At 42.9% G+C, this 26,819-nt stretch overlaps 1 protein-coding gene across 21 annotated transcripts in view; it reads right to left on the bottom strand.

Annotated features, from left to right (window-relative positions):
• LOC118078013 (spermatogenesis-associated protein 7 homolog) overlaps positions 1 to 26,819 on the bottom strand; it is a 67,079-nt gene that overhangs the window by 7,632 nt on the left and 32,628 nt on the right. For 4 of the 21 annotated variants that reach the window (XR_015949131.1, XR_015949133.1, XM_088666688.1 and 1 more), the window contains 6 exons: positions 15,208 to 15,329; positions 12,492 to 12,964; positions 12,337 to 12,400; positions 9,402 to 9,448; positions 7,867 to 7,944; positions 5,182 to 5,239 (listed from right to left, as the gene is read on the bottom strand). Coding sequence is in view for 14 of the 21 variants with exons in the window: in XM_088666688.1 (XP_088522814.1) it covers positions 5,182 to 5,239; positions 7,867 to 7,944; positions 9,402 to 9,448; positions 12,337 to 12,400; positions 12,492 to 12,964; positions 15,208 to 15,329 (842 nt within the window). In the remaining 7 variants the exon portion in view is untranslated. Of the gene's footprint in view, positions 1 to 419; positions 1,174 to 5,181; positions 5,240 to 7,862; positions 7,945 to 9,401; positions 9,449 to 12,336; positions 12,401 to 12,491; positions 12,965 to 15,207; positions 15,330 to 26,819 lie in introns of those variants that run through there. The other 17 variants (XR_015949134.1, XM_088666695.1, XM_088666693.1 and 14 more) reach the window with 11 other exon arrangements.

Here is a 26,819-nt window from a genome sequence, read left to right as displayed (position 1 = left end):
ATACAATATGCTTGGGCAAGGGAGAGTGGAACCAAATAAGAGGATGTTAGACAAAAAATGTGTGGATTTATTGATGAATATTGGCAACTGAAGATGTAAAACACAAGAATATATGGAAGGGAACATTCATGGCTTGTGAAGGAAGTAGAAGTATCCTAATTCATCATCACCATCTTTTTAAAATACCCATTAATTGGATTAAGTTCTAAGGGAGTGCTAAAAATCCTGTCATAAAAAGAAATTATGGTTTGTTGTTTGGTGTCTGGTGTCTGGATTTAAGGTAGTTTTGGGGGAGTGGGCAGAATATTCTCTAGGATTCAAAGAACGTTTCAATAATGTTCACCTTTTGTGTGTTTCCGCAACAGATGTAGTTACAAACACACAGAGACACAAAGGGGTATTATAATGTTCAGTGCTACCTCAATTTTCGAATGTAATCCGTTCTGGAAGACCGTTTGAGTTCTGAAACGTTCGAAAACCGAAAACTCAATATGGAAGCCTCAAAACAGGAAACTCAATACGGAAGCCGCCTTGAAAGTTTGACGTCCGAGGTGCGTTAAAAAAGGGAAGCATTTACGGCATTCAAGTTCCGAAACGTTCATCAACAGAGACATTTTAAAACAGAAGTACCACTGTATATACATAGAAACATAGGAAGCTTCCTTATACCAAGTCAGACTATTGGTCCATCTAGCTCAGATGCTGTATCACTGAGCTATGGTCCTTCCGCTGACAAATATACAACTTTGGTACAACAAAGAAAGAAGGAAAAACCCACCCAAGTTTCACAGTATATTGTCAAAGAATTGTATTTGTGTGTAGGGCCGGCCCAAGACATTTTGGCACCTGAGGTGAATCACAAAATGGCGCCTCCCCCACCAGGGAAGAAGAAGTGAGTGAAGATCTACATCAGGAACAAGGGGGAAAGTTGGAATAGGAGGAGGCTGATCTTTTAGGATAGAGTGTGAACCCTGAAGAAAGCAAAACAGGAGGTGCCTCAAGGGATCACAGAGTCCAAAACTCATGCATGTTTAGTTAGAAATAGGTTTCACTGGGATCAAAGGTGCTTGCCTTCAAAGACAGGATCCTGCTGCGACATGGCTCAAAGGATAGGAGTCATTTTTGGGTGCACTGGGGGCAGAGGGTTTGCAATGGCAGCTCACAAAGTTTTGGCTGCCATGGTAAAGATAGACAAAGTTTAGTTCACTGTTCGCCAGGAGGAGACCAAGCCATTTTGCTGCCTGAGGTGAATTCGCAGGGATGGTGCATTCCCCATTTTGTGCCCAAAATCTGACTAAACTGGGAGTTGGATCTTACTTAAACCATGGTGGTTAAAACAAAGTCTTCCACTGCACTCGAGGGCAGCAAGCTAGCTTAGAAGATGCAGGGTAGACCACATGGCATGCATTTCTAGCCAATTTCCACCCCTCAGAATTTGCCACCTGAGGCAACTGCCTCACTCTGCCGGCCCTCTGTTTGTGTGTTTGTATATGTTTGTGTGTATTACTTGAAGGTCAACATATTCAAATATCAGATCAGTGTGATCATTATCAAAATGTCTTCATACCATGCAGGATTTGACTTCAAGAGGGATGGATTCAGAACTGCCTAGCCAGTGACAATATAAATCCATTCATTTTGATGAACCATTTCCTGAAGTGCCGTTAGCTACAAAGAAAAATAACCTAAAGTTCTTCCTTGATTGTGCTATAACAGATTTTCTACAGCCCACTAACTGTTACTCACACTAATGTCTGAACACTACCATCACCAAAACTACCCATTCCACTTAGAATGACACAAAGCCTCTCTACAGCCTAATTTGCAATTATCTAGATTACCTCTTAATCGTCCTTTATAGTGAACATAGTTAACTCCCACATAACCCCTTGTTTCAGGGAACACTGTCGAAGAACTCTAGAGCTTAACAACAAGATGAGACAGCCCTGTGGTTTTAGTATATCTAGTGCAATTTGCAGCTGTATCCTGGTTTGCGGGGAAAAACACACCCCTATGCCACACAATTCCAGTTTGTTTTGGCAAATTGGAGCGCTGGTGCTATGTGATGGCACACCTGAAATGGGAAAGTGATTTTGGGGCTGGCACAAAGAAAATCTACAAGATGGTTCAAGGGGGAGTGGAAGGCTAAATATTTAGCTTACACAGCTTTTGTTCTATGTCCATTAAGGGAGGACACTTAGCTGACACCTGCAAGAGTTCTCCTGGCAGTGGTTTCTGATGGGCAGCCAGTGGCCACGGTTTTCCACCTCCAGAAATATGATCTATGTGGGACTCCATAGTAGAAAACCAACATAGTGGATCTTTTTGGAGCAGGGAACTAATCAGTGCTCCATCAGCAGAGCTTTCATTCTGGCTGGCCAGCTCCCTAATCTCCATTACTCTCCCCCTGCCCCCTGAGACAAGGAATCATAAGGAATCCACTGCTCCACCATACTACATACATACCTAAGTCAAATCCTCTCAGAATTACCTCATCTTCCAAGAAATTGGCAAAATGCCCTTTTCCAACTCACCCTCTATGTGTTGAATTGGGGCATTTGATTAGGGTAGGGAATTTTCTAGCAGCCCTAATAAGATCCTTGTGGGCTTCCTGAAAGCATGTGGTTGGTCACTATGAGAACAGAAAACTGGACTAGATAAGTCTTTGGTCTGAACTCAGCAGGCCTTGCCTGATATTCTCCAGAAGCTGAGAAAATAGTCATTACCCAGTGTCCCATGACTGTGGAATCATTTTAAAGCAATAATGGACTATACAGGAAATCAATTTATGTTAGATAAGCCAATCTAGCAGTTCGAAAGCACGTCAAAATGCAAGTAGATAAATAGGAACCACTACAGCGGGAAGGTAAACACCGTTTCCGTGTGCTGCTCTGGTTTGCCAGAAGCGGCTTTGTCATGCCGGCCACATGACCTGGAAGCTATACGCCGGCTCCCTCGGCCAATAATGTGAGATGAGCGCGCAACCCCAGAGTCGGTCACGACTGGACCTAATGGTCAGGGGTCCCCTTTACCTTTACCTAAGCATAAGTAGGAGGGCAACAACTGCAAACATTTGTGAGGAGAGGGTTTGGGGGCAGGGAGACAGAATATTTTTATGAGTGAGCCACCTTGCTCCACACCATGTCGGTAAACTGTAGTGTCACCTGTCTTAGGGGGGACACTCTGCAGTTCTGCCCCACCAAACCAACCACTACTGCATGCTGCTCAAAAGTTCCTGCAGTGTTCCTCCCCTGCTAGTGTGTTTACAAACACCCACGGCCACAATTTTTCCATGCCAAAGATCCAGGACAAACCACCACCTTCTGGAAATTCCCCCCAGATGTCACTTCCACCTTTCAAATCCCAGTAATGTCTGGGAAAATCCAGTCATATGGCAGCCCTCTCCCCCATGGACAAGCAAGAGTTGGATTTGTTGCACCATCCAGATCTGGGTTCACAGTTTGTTTCTCCCCAAATGAATAAACCTAGTATTTGAGGATTCTTTCAGGAAACAAACAAGCTGGACTCGGGATTGCTTTGTTTGCCATGCAGCAGGAGCAGGGGAAGGGCACCACAAGCACTTTTGAGAACTGTGCACCAGCACACTGCTCATTCACATCTAACCACTGGTGATGTGTGAACTGGACCAACGAATTCATCATTAGCTGAAATTTGCATTATGGTGAACAGTGCTATGAAGTTTTCATTTTGGATTACAAGAGTCCCTCCCTAATCCCCCCATAACATTTTGTACAGTGGTACCTCTACTTACGAATAACTCTACTTACGAATGTTTCTACTTATGAATGGAGCTCCGTCTGCCATCTTGGATGCGGTTTAGATTGGATTTTTTCTACTTACGAATTTTTAGATAGGGTTGCTTCGACTTACGAATTATTTCTCCCAATGCAATCCTATGGGATTCAACTTACAAATGTTTTCTACTTACGAATGTGCGTTTGGAACGCATTAAATTCGTAAGTAGAGGTACCACTGTATTTTTATTTGAAGATGCAGCCACGCCTGGTGCTGCCTTGTATTTGCCTGGTTCCTCTTAACATGCACTTTGCACCATCAGAGCAGGTTTCAAGGAAGGCCTTTTGAAGCCAAGCGGACTTCAAAGTTGGTGGCAGGGCTTTGTAGTTCAGCTCCTGCATCTAACCGACTCGTTTCTAAAACTGGAGGATTACAAATCCTCACTGGCTTTACCTGTTGCTTCAAACAGGAGAAATGCATGCCGTAGTGGCAATAAGGGCCTTCCATCACTTAAATGAGGACCTGGACAGCTGCATACTTCATCAAATGCTAAGTTACATTATCAGTTTATCATCAAGGGGAGGGGAGGATTAAGGTTGGTGTTGGTGTTGTTGTTTTTGCCTGCATCACATATAATCACCGCCTGGAGGCCCCAGTCCTGCCACTCACCACCTGGCCCAGGGCGGGGCCAAGGCCTATAAGAACTGCTGTTGCTGCTGCTATCAGCCAGGAGGACTCCTCTGCTCACCGCCTGGAGGCCCCAGTCCTGCCACTCACCACCTGGCCCAGGGCGGGGCCAAGGCCTATAAGAACTGCTGTTGCTGCTGCTATCAGCCAGGAGGACTCCCCTGCTCAGCGCCTGAAGGCCCCAGTCCTGCCACTTACCACCTGGCCCAGGGCGGGGTCTGATGGGCTTTATGAAGGACTGTTGCCGCCGCTGCTGGGCAGAGAGGGCTCCATTTTGTTTTGTTTTGTTTTGTTTAAATTCCTGTTATTTTTTACCTATGTTATTTTAAACTGTATTAAGGATGTATTCTTAGTTTTAGATTTTGATTCATGTCGAAATTGGTTTCTATTCAGTTGTGTATTTTTTGATGTGGCTTATGTATTGTTTGTGACTTTTGTAATTGTGCTATTGTTGTATTGTTTTGATATCTGACTGGAAGCCGCCCAGAGTGGCTGGGGAGACTCAGCCAGATGGGCGGGGTACAAATAAAAAATTATTATTATTATTATTAATGCACTCTGAAACTGTTAGTTCATTCATTAGGCATCTAATTGTGTTCTCTTTTTAATTAAAAAGTGTAGCAGCCCAAATGGTATACATTGTTATTCGATCTACGTAGATGCAGGGCTACTGCATTGCTGGTAACGCGCACACAGAGAGACACAAGTGTGTTTTTTTTTGTGTGTGTGTATGCTCACCTCATCAAGGTCATACCTTCTCTTTCTAGTGTGCATCTGAAACACATCACTCACTGCCCTTAGAAAAAGAATGAAAAATGTACATCAGCAGAGACATGAAAGAGAGCCAAAATAAAGCGATGAAAACAGCAACAAGAAAAATAGATGTGGGCCCATTTTTCAAAGCAGTAAAGAGAAATCCTGGTTCTTCCCTAGGATTCCCACTTTAACGTTATCGAAAAAAAGTAAGGGCCACCTCCATAGAAACAACTTTAAAGGTTTTCTTCACATATTATGTTTGTGTAGTGCATAAGATGATCTACAGAGCAATCCTACGCATGTCAGTTCAGAAGCAAGTCCCTTTCACTTCCGTGGAATTTACTGCTGAGTAAGTGTGTATAGGATCACAGAGACAGCACGTGTAGAGCTTTGCACATAAACATTTTATTTATTAAGGGGTGGGGATAATTCTTGGTGCTTTGTGCATGGAAATAATTACTGCCAAGTACTCCTCTATAGTTATTGACTCTTTTCCTGACGTACCACACTTTGACCAGCTGATTTACATCTTGCGCTATGTTAACTTCTGTTGTTGAGATCGTAGAGCGTTTTGTAGGCTTTGAGTGTTTTGTAGAGAAATATATACATGAATTAAAAGCATGGATAACAAAACAAAAACAAAAAACTGAGCAACACAAAATGGTGAAAAATATGGAAAAACCAGAGGTCGCCTTTATGGCTATACTGTGGGAACCAGTCCTTGAAAGATCCCATGTTGGAAGTGTCGGCCTACAAGAAGAAATGCTAGATATTTGTGCTTGAGCCCATTTGCTGGAGTATTTTACCACCTACATTGCTGCTTTGTGTGAAAGTTTTCAAAGATTTGAGGAACAAGTACTTGACCTTAGTGATGTCATGAGTAGAAATCATGTCTTCAACAGCAAAAAAAACCCTAAACACTTCCACAAGCCCATGTCTGATGAAGCATGAAGCACTGTTTTTGGGGGACAGGAGGCGGGCAGGTGTGGAGGACTCCCTGGTCTTGAATGGGGTAACTGTGCCCCTGAAGGACCAGGTGCGCAGCCTGGGAGTCATTTTGGACTCACAGCTGTCCATGGAGGCACAGGTTAATTCTGTGTCCAGGGCAGCTGTCTACCAGCTCCATCTGGTATGCAGGCTGAGACCCTACCTGCCCGTGGACTGTCTCGCCAGAGTGGTGCATGCTCTGGTTATCTCCTGCTTGGACTACTGCAACGTGGGGCTACCTTTGAAGTTGACCCGGAAACTGCAATTAATCCAGAATGAGGCAGCTAGACTAGTGACTGGGAGTGGCCGCCAGGACCACATAACACCGGTCCTGAGAGATCTACACTGGCTCCCAGTACGTTTCCGAGCACAATTCAAAGTGTTGGTACTGACCTTTAAAGCCCCAAACGGCCTCGGTCCTGTATACCTGAAGGAGCGTCTCCACCCCCACCATTCAGCCCGGACACTGAGATCCAGCACCGAGGGCCTTCTGGCGGTTCCCTTATTGCGAGAGGTGAGGTTGCAGGGAACCAGACAGAGGGCCTTCTCAGTAGTGGCACCCGCCCTGTGGAACGCCCTCCCAGCAGATGTCAAGGCAATAAGTAACTATTTTACTTTTAGAAGACAACTGAAGGCGGCCCTGTTTAGGGAAGTTTTTAATGTTTGATGCTGTACTGTTTTTAATATTCGGTTGGAAGCCGCCCAGAGTGGCTGGGGAAACCCAGCCAGAGGGGCGGGGTATTAATAATAATAATAATAATAATAATAATAATAATAATAATATATTATGATTATTATTATAGAATAAAGTTGTTTTGGAAGGCTCTCAAAAGTTCAGAGCAGAATCATTTTACCCAATTAATAGATTACTCACTTGCATGAAGTTCACATATTAGTGCCTACAAAATTGCACTCGGCAAGTTTCGGTTCCTCAGCAATTTGACTGAGATGTCGAGTGAAAACATCTTCAGTGCTGCTACAAATTTACAAGAATGTTACCTGAAAGACCTTGTTAAATCATTTCCTTAAGCATTTTTTTTCCAGTTTAAGTGTCTTGTGAAACGTGTTTGGCACTGCCTTCCCTAAACGTTATATGACATAACAAAATGGAGAGTGCTTTCCTACATGTAGATGTTGCCCTCTGAATTTACTTGTGGTTGCCCATCACCATCTTCAGTGCCGAAAGGTGGTTTTCAAAAATGGCACAAAGAAAAAAATGAAGTAATGGCAAGCATGCTGAATGAAAGACTAAACACTTTGGTGCTGATGAGTGCAGAAGCAAGCGTTTGTGCAGCGTAGCGTTTGAGAACATAATCAATGACTTTACAGAAGCAAAGGCAAGAAAAGGTCAACTGTAAGGTAAAGCTTCTTTTCTGTCTAACTCTTCATCATTTCACCCAGTACCAGACAACATATGTGCACTGTTAATTTTTAGGCCCCTAACTTGCAACATTTTTTTTTATACTGCACTTTTCTAGTGCATTGTCTGCCCTTGTTTTATTATTACTGCTGTGTTGTTAGTGGGTTTTGAATTTTTATACTGCAACAGACATATACACAACAGTGTAGAATTCTGAAAACCCATGATTGACTGGGACTGTAATCCAACAACATTCGGAAGTTCACAGATTAGCCACCCTTGAATTAATTAATGATTAGAAAAAAAAATTGAGTACTCACTCCTTGCGGTAGCAGCTTCTCCTCAAAATGTCAGCTGCAAGTTCCTGGAGAAACTGAAGGTACTTCAACTCTTCTTCTCTTCGTAAGCGTGAAACAGAACACCGGGATAAGTAAATTAAAGAAATACTGCTTTTTATGTGTTACCAATTTTGCTAGCAACTTCAAGTACCGGTACATTAGATGAAAGGCAGATTAACAAGCATGACCTTGTCAAATCTGAGCACTTTGTAGACCCACTGAGTTGAATGCGACAATAAAACTTATACGTGTTACTCTTGCATTTATTTATTTTTAATGTTGTTATTGCTGGGGTACCATGAAGCATTTCAGAGGCCCTGGCTTCAACTCATGCCATGTCATGGAGATCCCATTTCACCTGTGTAATTCCAAAACTCTACCTGAGACTCCCCACTTTGCTATGGGATCCAGGAGTCATCTGAATCCAACACATACCCCTATTAGATATGCCTAACTTGAACATACTAAATAGGGCCCCATTTGCAATATACATTTAAGGCAGTATCATACCACTTTAAATAGTCACGGCTTCTCCCAAAGAATCCTGAGAACTGTAGTTTGTTAATGGTGTCGAGAGTTTCTAGGAGACCCTCCCCCTTGTACCCTCACAGAGCTACAATTCTCAGAGTAGTTTAACAGTCAATCCCTCTTCCCAGGGAGCCCTGGGAATTGTAGTTGTGTAGGATGAATGGAGTACAACTCAGTACCCTTAACAAACTACAGTTCCCAGGATTCTGTGCGGGGAGCCATGGCTGTTTAATGTGGTACAAGACTGTTTTAGATGTATAGTGCAGATGGGGCCTAAGGCTATTGGTCCCTTCAGCCAACCTACAGGCTACTTCACAGCCTCATGTAGTTACTGCACTAAATTGCCAGTGATAGAACAAGATAGAACCAGTTGCAGGCTAAGTCTGCTTTGTCCCCGAGGCACAAAATGTCACATCAATATGGGAACTAAGTGAGAGAATCAGGAAATAAGGCAGGAGGAGAAAGTCAGTGACACAAAAGAAAAAGACAGTTTGAAGGGAACACACCTTCAACCAGCAAGGAAATCAATGCAGAGAGTAAGGCGTTGCAGCAGGAGAGAAGCATAGCAGCAGAAGGGATATTTATTTTGAAGAAGTAAAGACTTCACTTTTACATAAGTCCAGACTCTTCATTAATAGTAAACTCTTTTAAAAGCTCGTGTCATCCAACTTTGACTGTACTGCGGTCTATGAACCAGACACATCCTCCTTGTTTTTCCTTGTACGCCTATATTGTACTGATCACTGACAAGATAAAAGTTGCGAAGACAGAGAGAGGATTCGTCCTGCAAACAGGACGCTGGACTACATAACCATTTGGCTTTCGGTGTGACCCAGCAGGCCTCTTCTGAAGTTCTTATAACTCAGTTATCTTCATATTCCAGGTTTTCTGAATCTTTTATAAGCATCAGGTTTTTAGTATTGCATTACATAGGAACGGGTGTGTTGCCGTTATTATTATTATTATTAAATAATGTACAATATACTTACTTTGCAAGAAGCAGTGAGTGAAGAGAAATTGAGTTATGTGGGTGTTTCTACAATAGACAAAAAGAAAACAAGCAATTGCTTTATATGCTAGTATCGCTTAATCTTGTATTTTGTAATTCTACAATAGCTAGCTTCCTGCTAGATGCATTATGTGAACCAACAGTGGTCTAACTACTGTTTGCTTTCTAGAAAAGTACCCTCTTTTAATAGGGAAGCTCATAAGGTACACAGTGTGTACGCATGCACAGAGAAGATGTCCCGGGAATCAGTATGAGGAAAGGTACTTGAGAATCGACCATAACTCTCTCAGGTGCAGTTCTTACAATATAAAGAACACACACACGCACTCCTTGCATTTATTTGTTTGTTTTACATGTCAATATTGTTTACAAAAGAAGTGCACTACATATCAAATTTGAGCCTACTTTCTGCCTGGATGTAAGGGACCCAGGTGGCGCTGTGGGCTAAACCACTGAGCCTAGGGCTTGCTGATCAGAAGGTCGGCGGTTCGAATCCCTGTGAAGGGGTGAGCTCCCGTTGCTTGGTCCCAGCTCCTGCCAACCTAGCAGTTCGAAAGCACATCAAAATGCAAGTAGATAAATAGGAACCGCTATAGGGGGAAGGTAAACGGCGTTTCCATGTGCTGCTCTGGTTTGCCAGAAGCGGCTTTGTCATGCTGGCCACATGACCTGGAAGCTATACGCTGGCTCCCTCGGCCAATAATGCGAGATCAGCGCGCAACCCCAGAGTCGGTCACGACTGGACCTAATGGTCAGGGGTCCCTTTACCTTTTACCTTTACTCTGCCTGGATGTAGATAACAAAACAACTTATTATTTTAAATAAAATAGGGCAAATGTTCAGGTACAGACAGCTCCCATTTTGTGCACATTCAAAGCATGTGCATGCCATTTTCTGACCTGGAAGAGGGCAGGGCAAAACAGGGGGTGGGGTGGGCTTATGCACGCTCCACCGATGCACATGAGAATCCAGAATGCAACCCTCGTGCAAGTCGGGGTTTGCCTGTGTAAGCTTCAGAGTTTAAAATCTGTGAGTCCCTGATCAAATTTCACAATAGGTTCATAAGGGAGGTGGATGGTGTCCTTCATGCTGTTGGAAAGTTTTTTGATCCAGTGGAGACTTTCAGCAGTGGGACAGGGAGGGAAGCGATTTTTGCTGATTCCCCCTCCCACTGCAGTCACCTGACCCCACTCCCCACCCCACAGTCTACTCCAAAGGGTTGAGGGACCCTTTAGAACTTCACTGGAGGTGAGGTGGGGCTGTGGGACATAGAAAGAATCAGCAAACATTACCTTTATCCCTGTTCTGCTGTTAGTACGCCCTGTTCAGCCCACGTCTTAAGCGTGTGCATGGGCTAGGCGACTGGAGCACCTTCACCGACCTTCCGATCACAGGAACATAGACACAGCTTTCCCGGAGAACAGGTCCTGGTGCAGTGGACTCACACCTGCTCATTGTGAGCACCAAAACTCAGCAGAGTAAAACAGAAGCAAAGCTGTGGAGGTTTTGAAGCATACTTCAAGCAGACACTACAAATCACTGCAGACATGCATGAGAAGAGCAGTTCTCAGGCAGCCATCTTATCTCTACACAGATAAGAGCGAAAAAAAATTAGTACCAAAGACGGAAGAACCAAAGAGCAGCTTCCGCCCCCTCCTTTCTCATGACATGAAAGTAAAACAAAAGATCATGCGATTCTTGCAAAGGGAGGGGTGAAAATGCCAACATACTTCACTGGATCAAGGACCTTCCGACAGCATGAGGGTTACAATTGTGCTGTTTCTGATCTCATGAAAAATAAGTGAAAACCCAGGCAACTTAGTCTCCCAGTGGTGCCCTATTGCCCATTGCTTTACCAAAGGGGCAAAACTATGATGTTCATTGTTGAGCCTGGGTTTGAAAGGTGCAAAACAGGTCTGGAAATTTTTGTTTGGGAAGTGGTAGGCCAACCACACAATTTCTACACCAGGTTTTGTCTTCTGAAGCCCAGGAAGGCACTTTTGCTTATAAAGGTGTTTTTGTGTGCTTTCGTGATACCTTAGGAACATAGGAAGCTGCCTTAAACTGAGCCCACAATTGTGCCCATCTAGCTCAGTATTGTCTACACCAACGGGCAGTGAATCTCAAGGGTTTCAGGCAAGGAGTCTCTCTCAGCCTTACTTGGAAATATCAGGGTTTGACCCCCTTTTGCATCCAAAGCAGATGCTCTAACACTGAGCTACAGTCCTTCCCTGTATTCTGAAACTGCTCTTATTTTCCATTTTCCATTTCCATTAATCAGAATTATCCAAAAAGAAAAGCAAAAGAAGAAACTTTTATGTTTAGACATTTCCTTTGTTGTTGTTTTTAAGTGTAAAATATGGCAGAGTGAAAGGATATTGTGTTCCTCAAGATCTCTGACTACATTACTTTAACCGAACACATTATTTGTGCTTTTACAGTCTCATTTTTGCAGGGAGAATACTGGGTTGGGTGATTACGCAATTATGCTTTAAAAAACATATTGTCATATGCTTTAGGGACAGCTCAGTCAGTAGAGCGTAAGACTCTTAATCTCAGGGCTGTGGGTTCAAGCCCCATGTTGGGCAAAAGATACCTGCATTGCTGGGATTCTATGATTCTATTGTTTATTTTAAGGTTAGGTCTGTTACTTTATATCAAAAAGGGCCACTGTTATCTCCCTTGAAATACTAGATTTCCCAAGTACAATTTTCAATTGCTTTCATACCAGTTAACAGCACCTAATAACATTATTCACTGTGGATTTTTTTTACAAAAGTTTAGCCATTCCTGATGCATTTCTATCATGTTTGTAATTGCTTTTTAAAATCACACTATGCTCAAGACCAGAATTGCTTATATTTCTGAATATTTCTGCCCGTGTCATTTCATTCAGCACCCAAACAGGGAACAACAACCTTGACTGGATGCCTCACAGAGTAATCTGCATAAGATCTTACACATTCATCTTCCGAAGACCTGAAAATGAAAAATGAAATGTTGAATAACACTGACAGGCCATGGCTGGGTTTAGCCCACTACATGCAAACTAAGCTGATGAGTGTCCTACCTGTTAAACTTATTTGGTCTTTTGAACGATTGTTGATGAAGCGAGGGACTTTTCTTTCCATGTGGGCCATTATAATACCTGTATTTTGAAAGGTATGGCTTGCTTGCTGTTTTTAAAACTCTGGGAGTAAAAGGCTGCACAGTTTCAGTGAACCACTGTGCATGTCTGTCCAGGAGATCAGTAGCAAAAAAATTCTTCTGGCGGATTTGAAGCTTCTCCCTTCTGGTATGGCTCAGAACTGGCATGCGAGACTTGGTGGGTGAAAGAGGACCTTGTGGGAATATACCTCTGCCACTGTTTTGAGTCTGAGATAAAGACCACTGGACAATATCATGGATGGCCTCCTCTGCTCTCAAAACTGGGGAATGACTACTCGAAAGCATCTTCTTGAAACACGGTGGAGAGTGCTGCTCTGTTTTTTTCAAGGATCGCATTCGTCCACTGGAAGTGTAAGTCGGGCTGTTCTGTAACCACTGCAGATGGGAGAAAAAACATTTCCTGACTACTTTTGTTACATTGTAGAGAAGGTATTTTTTTCATGTTGTAAGCCTTCTTCATTATGGAAATATGGAAAGGCAGCATACATAATTATGTATGTGTGCTTTTATTCAGGACCGGCTCAGTTCACGGTAAACCACAGTTAATGCTACATGGTGTTATATTGTGACTGTGGTTTGTAGGTTTGCACCTACCAAACATCATTAGTTGCGTAGACCTGACAAAAACAATTTCTTCAAAACATTGAAGTAACCACAATACCTCATCTCTGCATTGATCTCTAAATTGTATTTGGTTAGGTGTTACATGACTTCCTGCTTATAAGTCCAGAGAGAAAGTAGGCCTCTTCAGACAGGCAGGTGATGGGGTTTTTTTGGCAGGTATATTCTGCAACATGTCATTGGTGCAATAATGACGCTTTAGTGGTGGATTTATACCGAACCATCCACACATAATTAGCTGCTCAGTGATGCTTCCCCTAATGTTACTGCAATATTGCCCTCTAAAGGGCCACTCTTGAACTATAGCAACTACAGTGGTACCCCGGTTTAAGAACAGTCCTGTTTATGAACGATTCGGTTTACAAACTCCGCAAAATTGGAAGTAGTGTCCCGGTTTGTGAACTTTACATCAGTCTAAGAATGGAATCCGAACGGTGGAAGGGCACTGCCAGCAGGAGGCCTCATTAGGGAAAGCGCACCTCAGGTTAAGAACGGTTTCGGTTTAAGAATGGACTTCTGGAACGGATTATGTACGTAAACTGAGGTACCACTGTATTGTTTCAGCCCAGCCAGCTCTTTGCCATGCTAGGTTTCTAGTTCCATGGATTTTTTTTAATGCAAGGGAATATTTTCTAAGCACAAGGATTTCCTTCTCTTTTTTAAAATGCATGGGAAATATGCAAAACTCTGCTTACCCAAAGTCTGCAGTGGGACAAATTGATCACTTCAGAATTCTTACCCCTTTATTATGTGGCATGTTTACAGGTGAGGACATGGTTGCACATAAAATTTAGAAGTCCCACAAAGCTGTGTGGTTTTTTTTTTTTTTAGGTTGGAGCAGATTTGCCACGATGGCATCACCATTCCTTGTTCAGGTGAGGCAAAAACAACAGGATGAAGTGAGTGGCTGGGATATTGAGCAGAAGGTGGCACTGAGTACAGCTTAGGTCATCGTGTCAATGTTTGTGGCAAATGTCTCTGACTCACAGGAACATGCCAGATCACATGGGGCATGTGCCAATTAGTTTCAGTTGCAGAGTGGGCGAAACAAATGGTGCTGGGGAAAACAATTTAAATTAAATACTGACTGTGCAATGCCTGGCTTAATGCTAGTGTAATAGTAATAAGAAGTTTAATTAAAAAGAAAAACAAGCTGCATTGAGTAAGGGGCAGCCAGGGGTGCTGCTGAGCAGCCACCAACCCAAAGGAACTGTTCAGCACACAGGTCTTCCAACCTGGAAGAAAGCAGATTTAAAGCACATTCAAAAAATCCTGGTAATTTTAGTTTGTTGAGGTTGCTGGCAACTGTGAGGCGCAAACTACAGTTCCCAGGATACTTTAGGGGAAGTAACATGGTTTAAATTTGTGTTAAATGTATGGTCCCTTCTACAATTCTATGATCCAATGATTCATTCCAAATGCAAGATTATCCTGATTTCCCCCCATGGTCATCACCAGACTATCATACGAAACTATGTCTGGAGATCCATGAAATTTTAAAACAATATAATTCTTTCAGTGGTACAGTTAGGTAACTTAGACTCTGGACTTACTGGTCTAAAATGGGGAGGACTTCTTTTAGATGGTAGGGTGTGCTACTTCACGTAATTCATAAATTAAATAATATATAACAAGTTAAAAATGTGGTAGGCCAACCTGGCTGGGTTTCTCATTCTGTTGAGTGGGGTCATGGACCTCTGACTCCCCCCCCCAAATCTTACCCTGATGGCATGGCATGACTGAGTTCTTATTTTCTTTCCTGCTGCCAGCTTATATTCAAGCATTTGTGGACAACCTGGAAGTCTAGAGGCTTGATTTACTTTCTTAAAGGTGGAAAAAATGGAAAGCTGAGATTGTCAGAATTCTTAACAGGAGCGGAAAATGCCAGCCATAGGTTGAGCTAGCTTGGGACGTTGTCCCTTGGGAGCAAACCAGGAAGGCAGCTAACTTTAGAAATAAGTCGCATACAGATTGCACAATCAATATCCTCCACGTACTTTACAATTCTCCGTGGAAACACTCCTGGGATGACATAGAGGTCCAGAAGGGATCCGGGACATTTCTTTCTTGTATTTCTCAACTGCTTTAATGAGCATCTCTCTTTTCTGCTGGTCCTGGTCTGCATACAAGAAAATATGAAGGGTTTGTAAGCAGAAAATAAATGGCATTTCAGCTTCTTGGAGTACAATAAATAAGTACAATGGCATGGATAGAAGCTGGACAAGGAGTGCTCCTGCAATTACATGTTACCTTCACCTACCGGTAGTTGGGAATGGATGTCTCAAGTCTATTTCTTGTCCAGTTTACTTCTTCATCCAGCGCATTGCTAAACGAGGAAATTGGTTCCCCCACATAAGAAGCAGTGATGGCCACCACCTTCTAACACATGTGGAGGACATGTAAGGTAACAAAAGCGTTTTGGGAAATGATATATAATGGATTGAAAAAAAAATGTTTAAAATAGCTTTTGTTAAAAAGCCAGAAGCTTTTTTATTAGGAATTGTAGGTACCTAGAAAGCATATTTAAAAGCAGAGAATCACCTTGCCGACAAAGGTCCATATAGTTAAAGCTATGGTTTCCCCAGTAGTGATGTATGGAAGTGAGAGCTGGACCATAAAGAAGGCTGCTCGCCGAAGAATTGATGCTTTTGAATTATGGTGCTGGAGGAGACTCTTGAGAGTCCCATGGACTGCAAGAAGATCAAACCTATCCATTCTTAAGGAAATCAGCCCTGAGTGCTCACTGGAAGGACAGATCCTGAAGCTGAGGCTCCAATACTTTGGCCACCTCATGAGAGGAGAAGACTCCCTGGAAAAGATCCTGATGTTGGGAAAGATGGAGGGCACTAGGAGAAGGGGACAACATAGGACAAGATGGTTGGACAGTGTTCTCGAAGCTACGAACATGAGTCTGACCAAACTGCGGGAGGCAGTGGAAGACAGGAGTGCCTGGCGTGCTCTGGTCCATGGGGTCACGAAGAGTCGGACACGACTAAACGACTAAACAACAACAACAACAACAAGGTACCGATATTCCAAAGGAGAAGAAAAGACTTTTTATGTATGTGACAACAGCCACACGGATATTACTAACCCAGAGATGGAAAGACAAAGCCTCTACCAGAGTGGAATGGCAAACTAAGCTGCTGGATTATGCCAAAATGGCAAACGGAACCGGTAGGCTCAAGAACCAAGAAGACCAAAACTTCAATAAAGAATGGGGGAAATTTATAATTTATCTTGGACATGAAAACATTAGCCGGATTGTAATAACACTTGTAGCAAATATTGTGGGCAAAATGGAGAGACATAAAAGATGGATTATGAAATAATATGCAGTTGAAAAGGTTGACAATAGGACCCATGGAGGGGAAGGTGGGAAGTCCAGAGATTCAGAGAAATCTCTAAATATGTATTTTGTATTGTTATAATTCTATATTTGTAAAATCAAATAAAAATTATTTCAAAGAAGAAGAAGAAAAGTAGCAGGGATGGCCACCAACATGTATGGATTTAAAAGGAGTTTAGCCTTATATAGGGCTTTTTTTCAGCTGAAACTCTCTGGAACTCCATTCTGGCCATTGGCTCAGATGGGGCCATTGCCATTATAAGAGAACAAGGTGAGTTCCAGCACCTCTTTTTCTAGAAAAATACCACCGGCCTTATCCTTCACAAATTTATCTATTGATGGCAACTAGCCATGATAGGAATGTTCTACCTCTACTCTCAGAGGCTATTTGTCTCCGAACACCAGTTGCTATAAGTCACAAGTGGAGAGAGAAAACACTGTTACACTCAGGTCCTTCTTACAAGCTTTCCATAGGCATCTGGTTGATCACTGAGAGAACCGGATGCTGAACTAGATGTGGGAGTCATTGTTTTTGTTTGTTACTATCTTATGTATTTTTGTGATTTCATAGTGTGAACCACCCTGTGATCCCTGGATGAAGGGCGGTATACAAATTGAATAAGTAAACAAATAATCTTTGAATTGCAGCTATAAGGAGTGCTGAAACAGCACTCTTTTCAGCCTCTAAGATCAGGGTCAGTCACTGGTCTTCAGCTTAGGAATGTAGTAAGTTGCCTTACACTGAGTCAGACCATTGGTCCATGCAGCTCAGCACTGTTCACTGACCCAGGGTTCCAGACGGGGGACCTTCCTAGTCATAGAATAATAGAATCATAGAGTTGGAAGAGACCACAAGGGCCATCCAGTCCAACCCCCTGCCAAGCAGGAAACACCATCAAAGCATTCTTGATATGCCTGTCAAGCCTCTGCTTAAAGACCTCCAAAGAAGGAGACTCCACCACACTCCTTGGTAGCAAATTCCACTGCCGAACAGCTCTTACTGTCAGGAAGTTCTTCCTAATGTTTAGGTGGAATCTTCTTTCTTGTAGTTTGAATCCATTGCTCCATGTCCGCTTCTCTGGAGCAGCAGAAAACAATCTTTCTCCCTCCTCCATATGACATCCTTTCATATATTTGAACATGGCTATCATATCACCCCTTAACCTTCTCTTCTCCAGGCTAAACATACCCAGCTCCCTAAGCCGTTCCTCATAAGGCATCGTTTCCAGGCCTTTGACCATTTTGGTTGCCCTCTTCTGGACACGTTCCAGCTTGTCAGTATCCTATCTGGAGATGCCGGGGATTGAACCTGGAACTGCAGAAGCAGATTCTCTACCATGAGCTACGACAATTCCCTGCAGCTTGTGAAGAACAAGCGGGTTGCAGCGGTGGAACCATTATTCTTTCAAATGCTTTTAAGACAAGAGAAGGAGAAAGGGAAAGGAAGAACAGTAGGCTGTAGGTAGGAAAATCAGAGGAGTATGCTAAGAGGGAAACAGAAGGGAGGGAAGAAAGAGAGAGGTGGACACCATATGTTAAAATAATTAAAAGTGGGTCCCATAATATAGGCTGAGTTAAAGTTGGGTGTAAAAAGGTTGAAGATAATTAGTCTCAGTGTGCCTTGTAACAATATCTCCCCAGAGCGATTTTGAAGGACATGATGGTGCCTCCAACTTTGAGATGTTAGAGGGCAGTGCGAAAAGTATTGCTCTAAAAGCACATCATCTAACACCCACCAGCCTCTGTTCCGAGTAAGGAATCTTGGGAAAAGCACCATCCTATATTACCTGCAACATGACTAGCAGTGTTTTGTGTATTAGCAGGGAAATGTTACATGGCATAAGCCAGGAAAAAGCAATTGTTTGCAGAAAGGAATCCATTCATCTATTTTTCCATCCACAAACAATTGCTTTTCTCAATATTTTCATTAGCATTTTCTTCTGGTCATGGTCTTCAGCTGTGTGCATTAGTATCTGGCACCCACTCACATTCAGGAGAAGTGGTGTCTGGCACCATCGACTTAACAGAATTGATTGTCCATCATCATCACCCTGTTTTCCTTGTTCCTGTTGGCATGGCTATAAGTGACAGCTGTCTTCTCAGTCACCATTACTCTTTTGGGAACATATCCAGGGCACTGTATAACCAATTTGTCGAACTCAGTACAAACAATGTGATAAAACAATTTACTCCGTGCTAGAAAGCTTCAGAAGCAAAACCTGACACCCAGCCCACTCAGACAAGTACTAGCCCAGTCTTATGGGTGAGTGTTAATACTAGATTGTTGCTGGGTAGGGATGAAGGAGAAATTCAGTTTGCTTCACAGCTTTAATGCAAAGCTGCCTAATTTCCACTTCCTGAAATAATACACACACCAAAGAGCAGCCACCCTTCAAAATCCCCAATTTTGCAATGCAGTTCTCCAAACAAAAAAATATTTTCTTGTGAATTGGGGGAACGGTTAGACTGTATGATACCAGAGTCCCTTCTAATTCCTGGATCCAAAAAGGGTTAAACGCTAATGGAGGACCCCATTGTTGAATTACGGGGCAAGGGCTGTGATGGTCCTTAAGTATGGGTCCTATGAACAAAGAAGTTGCTCTACGCCACAGGGCAAATGGGGGAACCCCCTCCCTCACCTGGCTGATAGTGAGAAAGACAAAAGAGTGTGTGGCTGTGGGGGGGGGGGAGCTGGCTGAGAAGCAGGCAGAAGTCAGAGAGTGAGATTTCTGCTGGAATCCAAAGCTATGGCTATGGGGAGAAGCAAGACACCCTTGGGGTGTTAATGCTGGGAGCCCCTCCATTGTAGGCTCAGGTTGTATATACAGTGGTACCTCGTCCTCAGGTTACAAACACCCTGGGTTACAAGCACTTTGGGTTACAGACTCCGCTAACCCGGAAGTAGTACCTCGGGTTAAGAGCTTTACCTCAGGATGAGAACAGAAATTGCGCGCCGGTAGTGTGGCGGCAGCAGGAGGCCCCATTGGCTAAAGTGGAACCTCAGGTTAAGAACGGTTTCAGGTTAAGAACGGACGTCCGGAACGAATTAAGTTTGTAACCAGAGGTACCACTGTATGTGTAAAGAAAGCATATATCATGAAGACACTACAGTTTCCACTGTGCCTCATTCCCACAAGGAAACATGAACCCTGGGAAAGAACCTGGAACCCCAGGAATATTGCACTGCCCAGAGACTGGGGTGGCATGCAGCAATATTAAAAAATGCATACATTAAGTGAAAGCATGCAAAAATGCATTATATTAGGGGAAATTGTTTGCAGAGATGTGTATACTATATTAGTCAAAATTACATACAAAATGTGTACGATAGCAGGAAAGCACAGTAAAATACTGATGAATCTTCAGGAGGACTTTTTAAAGAAGAGTTTGCAAACTGAACTTAAGATTACTAAAAATGAGAAGGAACAAAATTTTTTGAGATTCATCCATCCCTATTGCTGGGATAGCTCAAAGTGGCAGCATATGCTTTGCAGCAGAGGCAAACATGCCCCTCTCTGCCATGCTTGCCTTTCTCCCTGTGAAAAATGCCATAGGACCATGGCGTTTCCCCAGAGACTTGCGCAAATGAATGCCCACAGCTTCTATAAAAGCCACTTCCCGACATTCTACCAAAGTCCAGCGTGGCCAAGGAAGGCAACATCAACCCAAGGTGGGGCTAGCAAATCTGAGCATGCTTGACTATGAATGACTGGGGTCGATGAGACACCAGGGGCACAGGTTTAACCCTAACACTCTCCCTGAGTCCACCCTTTTAAATCCTACCACAGAATGAAGAGTCACCATTCGCTCCTCCTACAAGGAAAAGGAAGCAGCTACATTGCTGGGACACAGAAAAATTATGTGATGCTGCCATTATGCCTTTGCAGGGATGACGCTACTGCTTGAATGCATTATATCAGGCATAGGCAAACTCCGGCCCGCCAGATGTTTGGGACTACAATTCCCATCATCCCTAGCTAACAAGACCACTGGTCAGGGATGGTGGGAATTGTAGTCCCAAACATCTGCAGGGCCGGAGTTTGCCTATGCCTGCGTTATATGGAAACACTGCTTGTGGCTTCACTACCACACAGGCCACATTATTAACATCAAAAACGTATAAGTGGGTAAGAGACTTGCAGAAAAGAAGGAAATGCAGTGCCTTTCAAAGGCACTTCACCCGACTAGCTTATCTGTTGCATTTATGGGTGCTATAGAGAGTTTATGGCATGTATGTAGATACAATCATAAATGGGGCAGCTTTTTCAAATAGCTATTTGCTTACGCTTCAACAAACAATGAGTGGTACTTGAGGAAACTCAAAGGCAGCATGGTTTGCAGTACTGTTAGTTCAGAAAGACAAGGTCCGTGGCAATATAGAGGGTGGCAGTGTGTGAAAACAGGCAGGCTATTAAACTGCGAAAGATTGATACAGAGCTAAAGATTGCTATGGAGCAAGCTGAGTGATTGGTTTTCCCAATTGGTTGTATAATCCTTTTGCTATCTGAGTAGCATTTAGTACTGTGTCAACATGCTGTTTCCACTAGGCACCTGCTGCAAACCGCTCAATCTGTACACACTTGTAATTCTGATCACTTAACCTTAGAATAAATGTATGTCAATTGGTCTTCATAGCTACGCCTTTTCCACTAATCTACCGAGAGCCAAAACCTTATGCTTAAAAAAAAAAAAAAAATCTCTGCCAAGCAAATCATGCCCAAACATCAAAATAGGAAAATGGTTAGCATCTGAAACTCCTTTAAAACAAAATAAAAAAATTCCTTCAGTAGCACCTTAAAGACCAACTAAGTTTTTATTTTGGTATGAGCTTTAAAACAGTTTTGTATAGTTTTTCAATCAGATGTGCATCCCATGATCAAATTAAGTATTTGGAGGCAGGAATTAGCCAGAAAGGTGCATCACACATCAATACTAGGAGAGGCAGCAAGATAGTACGGTTAAAAAGTCTGGCCATTTGAGCAGGTAGAATTTGACTAGCATTAGGGCATGACCTTAAGCTGAACACTTGATATTTCAGATTTATAAGTATTATTAGTATTATTAGGGATGAGTTATGGTTGCTTTTCACCTTGAAAGTAGCAATTTGGGGCAGCTGAAACCCCACCTGAAAACACCTGAATCCTGCATTTTTCTGTCACTTTTCACAACTCCCCACAGTCACTGTTTCCCTCTTTGTTGTTACTGCTTCATTTGTCACGGAGCAATTTCAATCAATAAAGGATCACATTCTCAAAGTGATGGCATCATAATGCTACGCAGCCATCAAGTTGGCTTTGAGTTGACGTCGCTTAAGGGCAAATGAAGCCAATTTAAAATGAGAGCAGTGCTTCCTATATTAAATCACAGGAGCTAATTCTAGCCAATCAGGAATCCTGCTAACTAAAATGATCCTGGGAGAAAAGGAGGTGGGAGATCCCAGGAATGCTTCTTTTTGTTTTTTGATGGATTGCAGCCACCAGGGTTGCCATATGTCCAGAATTTCCCAGACATAGTCAGGATTTGGTTGTCGTAAACTGTGTCGAAAATTGCTTAAATGTCTGGGGAAATCTGGATGTCCGGCAACCTGGAAGGGTAGGGCAAAAAAGAAAGAGAGAGAGAGATGCTCAACAACTTTGCAAAAAAAAAATGCTCAACAACTTTTGTGTCCCAATTTTCGCTTTTTTAAATGCAGCCACCCTTTTAAAGCGTTAAACAATATTGGCAAAGCAAGAGCCTGAGGTTTACTGGCCTATTTGGCATTCTCTCTTTGTTTTCAACATTACCGTATATTTCTCTTGAATGGTGAAAGATACTGAAATGAAATTTAGAAAGCATGTTTAGGACACAATTTTTTGTTTCAGATTCAAATATTAGACCCCTTCTCCCTTAGAGAGGGAGAATAGGCTAACTATGCATGTTGTGAAGGAACGTTCCCTTTTGACTGTCTGTCTCATTGAATGTCTTCCACGGATGACCCAAGGCTCTAGTATTATGAGAGAGGAAGAACAATCTTTTGCATCGGTTTCCTCACATCATGCATAATTGCCAGAAGGCAACTAGCAACAGCAGCAGTGTGGAGATGGAGGAAGAGAAGCCATCCCCTGAATAGTTATTTGAGCAACTGAACAAGTTGATTCTTCCGAAATGCTATGCAATTTCATTAGTTTTGATTAATAGGGAGTAATGATCCTACATGGAAAAGAGCCTTGCTGACTTGCTTGAGTGATGGAGATCATTCATATAGGCTGGATTTCTCTTGTGGCAATTTCACATTCATTTGTACATTTCTACAATGAAGGGACGCGGGTGGCGCTGTGGGTTAAACCACAGAGCCTAGGGCTTGCCGATCAGAAGGTTGGCAGTTTGAATCCCCATGACGGGGTGAGCTCCCGTTGCTCAGTCCCAGCTTCTGCCAACTTAGAAGTTCGAAAGCACGTCAAAGTGCAAGTAGATTTTCTGGCGTATAAGACGACTGGGCGTATAATATGACCCCCAACTTTTCCAGTTAAAATATAGAGTTTGGGTATACTCGCCGTATAAGAAATACGACCTAACGTATAAGATGACCCCTGAGATTTGAGAAGATTTTCCTGGGTTAAAAGGTAGTCTTATACGCAGGAAAATACAGTAGGTACCGCTCCGGCGGGAAGGTAAACGGCATTTCCATGTGCTGCTCTGGTTCGCCAGAAGCGGCTTAGTCATGCTGGCCACATGACCCAGAAGCTGTATGCTGGCTCCCTCGGCCAATAAAGCGAGATGAGTGCTGCAACCTCAGAGTTGTCTGCGACTGGATCTAACGGTCAGGGGTCCCTTTACCTTTACAATGAAGTAGCAAATAAATAAAGGGCAGAATCCAGTTAAAATTAAGTACACTTTGAATTCAGCGGGAGAGATAAGTTCACGCATAAGCTTTCCCATCTCAATCCAATAGCGGGTGGAATGATGGGGTGCTGCCACTGCCTGACCTCTGGCCAGGTACATTGCTGCTGCGTAGAAGGGGAGGCAAGATGCGGGGGGGGGGCGTTGTGGTGGGGTGCCAGGTTGGCTCCGCTGCCGTGTTTGCACCACACTGACCTCACTGCCTTGTCCCTCTACCTCCTAGTACACAGAAATTATGCAAGTGACCAGGAGGTCAAGTGAGTGATAATGCCCCACTATACTGCCCACTACTGAGGACTAACAAGTGCTGAACTTTGGCTGGCTTTTACCCAAATGCCCAGAAATCCACGTAGAAACATTGCTCTGAAATTCTGCAGTCTTAAATCAGCATTGAGCTCCCAAACAATTTACTAACTTAATAAAAAAAAGGCGGTGTGCTATTCTAAACTAATTTAATTGACTAATATTTGCCCCACAGAGATTACAGCAGTGAAATAGCAGATAATAATAAGCAAGGTCTCAGCATGCTATGAGCTATAAGCTAAACTGCTAGGCTGACAGAAAAACAATCTGCTACACTAGGTAATTTCCCCCCCTTTCCAGAAATATTGGCTTCACAAAATAGTTCTATATATAACCTAAGCAGGCTGATAACTCATATTTATCTATAGCAGATGATCAGACCTTCTGTGCAGCTTCTAGATATAGATACACATTGGTATAAATATGTCTTCCTTCAGGTATGAGTATTTTTTTAAGGAAAAAAAATCCTACATACTGTGAGTGGTGATCCTTATGTAGTCAAACTGGCATCATACATACAGAAGAGGGATAAATCAATGGGCTTGGGGGAAGTCCATGGTTTGCAAAGTACCAGAAAAACTCCCCAAACCTTATTAAAATCCCATAGAAGAAACAAACCAAAACAGGCCAGTGAGAGCTAAGCATTCTTAGTAGCCACTAGGAATTTCAATTCAGTTCACACCTGAAGGCGAACGTACATATTTTGCACTTAATGAAACCCTATGCAAACAGAAACACAGCCGATACCTTTAAAACTCGCATTTCCCTGAATTTTGCACTGCACTTCTCCAGCTAAGTACGGCAACATGGGCAGAAATGCATATACTAGGGTAAAGTCTGCATATGAATGAACATTAGTGAAAACAGATACAAAGATACAAAATGCATTATATTAAGAGGAATGGCTTTGTAAAATTGCCTACAAAAATGTGTGTATTAGGAGAAGTTCGCCCTAAAATGGTAATGAATTTTTTTGAGATCATTAAAAAAAAAAACAGCTGAGGAAATGTGGGGAGCTGAACTTAAAATTGACTGAACTGAAACTGACCAATTTGCCCATCATGGCTTGTGGCATCCTGGGAGTATAAATTGTCCTATAAAGGAGAAGTAATAATAATAATAATAATAATACCTTTATCGTCATTGTACAACCTGTGTACAATGAAATTAAAGTACTAAACTAAAAGTTTAGAAGTACTAAACTTTGCTTTTGTGTTTTGGCTGACCCAAGCTTATTAATTTTATACGTTGCAAGTATTATTTTTAGCCAGTGACCATCTTTATCTGGTATAAACAAACACAGCATGTTAGGTTTCATTAATTCTGCCAGTACCCACAAGCTGAGAGTGTAATGCTAATGATGACCTAAGTGCCATTTCGTTCAGATTTCCACAAATGCAACAACAATAATAATCATCATAATAATGAATGAATAACTGTCTAATACTACAGTAGAAGCTGCTTTCACATTTTTGTCTCATCTGTACTTGCTTTTTATATCAATTAGTAGAACCCAGTGGAGGCTGGTGCCCATTTGGCACAAAGCAAGGAGGCTAACTCTAGGTGGCACCAGAGCCAACGACAGGCAGAGCCAACTAATTCTAATTTTGTCCCCATCTTCCTCCCCACTGAGTTCTACAAGTGGAACAAGTAAGAGGAAGCTAATAGCTGTTCCTGTGACTGGATGTAAACATTGCTTGCAAATTGTCAGGCTAACGATCAAAGAGCCTGAAGGGCTAATCTTAGCTCCAAAGTAGCTTTTAAAAACAAAATTCAGTTTACCTGAAGAGGCAAAGACTATTATTGGGCAACTGTGGGATTTATACAGGCTAACCCATCCCTTTAGAACTATTGTGAGATTCTGCATGATCCACAGGAATTCATTTTCTAAAATTCTGATATAAGTCAAGTCCTGAACTAATATGTGGATCAGAATCCATTGGATTCTGTGCATTTATGCATTTCACAGTACAGTTCTTTGTTCAAAAATACATTAAAAATGTGTTTTGGATATGTTATTACCCTTAGATACCTTGGAATTTACCTCAAGATGGAAAAATGGTCCCAAACCCATTTGCGTTACATTTTTTCAGGCATCTCGGTTATTGTTAAATAAAACCACTTCCGCATCCCAACGGAGGTGGTGTTTTGGGCGGGACCCTTCTGCACTCTCGCGATGGGGCTGGGAGCCCAGCCCCTCGTGTGCAGGTAGTTCCCGCCTACGTCACGCCTGGGCTGACCAATAAGGGGGCCTCACCCCCTTTAAACAGAGCAGAGGCGGGAACTCTGCATCTTTGCCCGCTTCCCCCTCAGCTGTTCAAGGAAGTTCTTGGTTCTGGCAGTGGCCAGAAAGGTGTCAGCCTGGAATGGACAAACTATCTGGCACCCAGCCAAAAGATTCTGTGAGGCCCCAGGGTGAGTCCTAGTTGATGTACATCACAGGACTCACCCAACGGTGGTTAACTCTTCACAGACTGCCAGCTCAATGGGCTGGAGTCATATGATGGCGTGCATCAAGGAAGTTCTTGGATCTGGCAGTGGCCAGATATAATTAGAGGGATATGACATTGGTTGTGGGTGTGAGGGTATTGGCGGCGAGCCTCAGGAGGCTTGAGTGGCGGTTAGGCATTGGAAATTAGCATAAATTATGTCATCATCTGCCCAGAGAGTAGTGAAATATTCCGATAAAGGTGTTGGGGGCAGAGCTTGTCCTGAGCCTGTGGAGGTCAGGGTCGTAAGCACGCCCCAACGGCAGCCACAGAAGGCGGTTCCAGTAGATGTACATCACTGAGCACCTTCAACAAAGCTGTAGTCCAACCACACTTTGAGGACGCATTGGGTGGAATTCAACATGGTGCTACCGGTATTATAAAAGCTCCATCTGCACAAGCACATCAACTTGCCAGACGGAACAATCACCCTCCTTGTGTACTTTTCTGGGGTTTTTCCCACATCCATCCCAAGCTAATTACAGGGGGGGGGCAATTGTAAGTCCCCTATTGTAAGTCTTCAATGACGACTGCTATTTTTCTACAAAAAGCGGTGCCAGAACTCTCCATGAATGCCTCCTTTGTTCTC

Source organism: Zootoca vivipara, chromosome 3, assembly GCF_965207765.1.
Source record: "Zootoca vivipara chromosome 3, rZooViv2.hap1.1, whole genome shotgun sequence".
Lineage (NCBI taxonomy): Eukaryota > Metazoa > Chordata > Lepidosauria > Squamata > Lacertidae > Zootoca > Zootoca vivipara.
The sequence above is the reverse complement of the archived record's forward strand: the minus strand, read 5'-3'. Positions and strand labels throughout refer to the sequence as shown.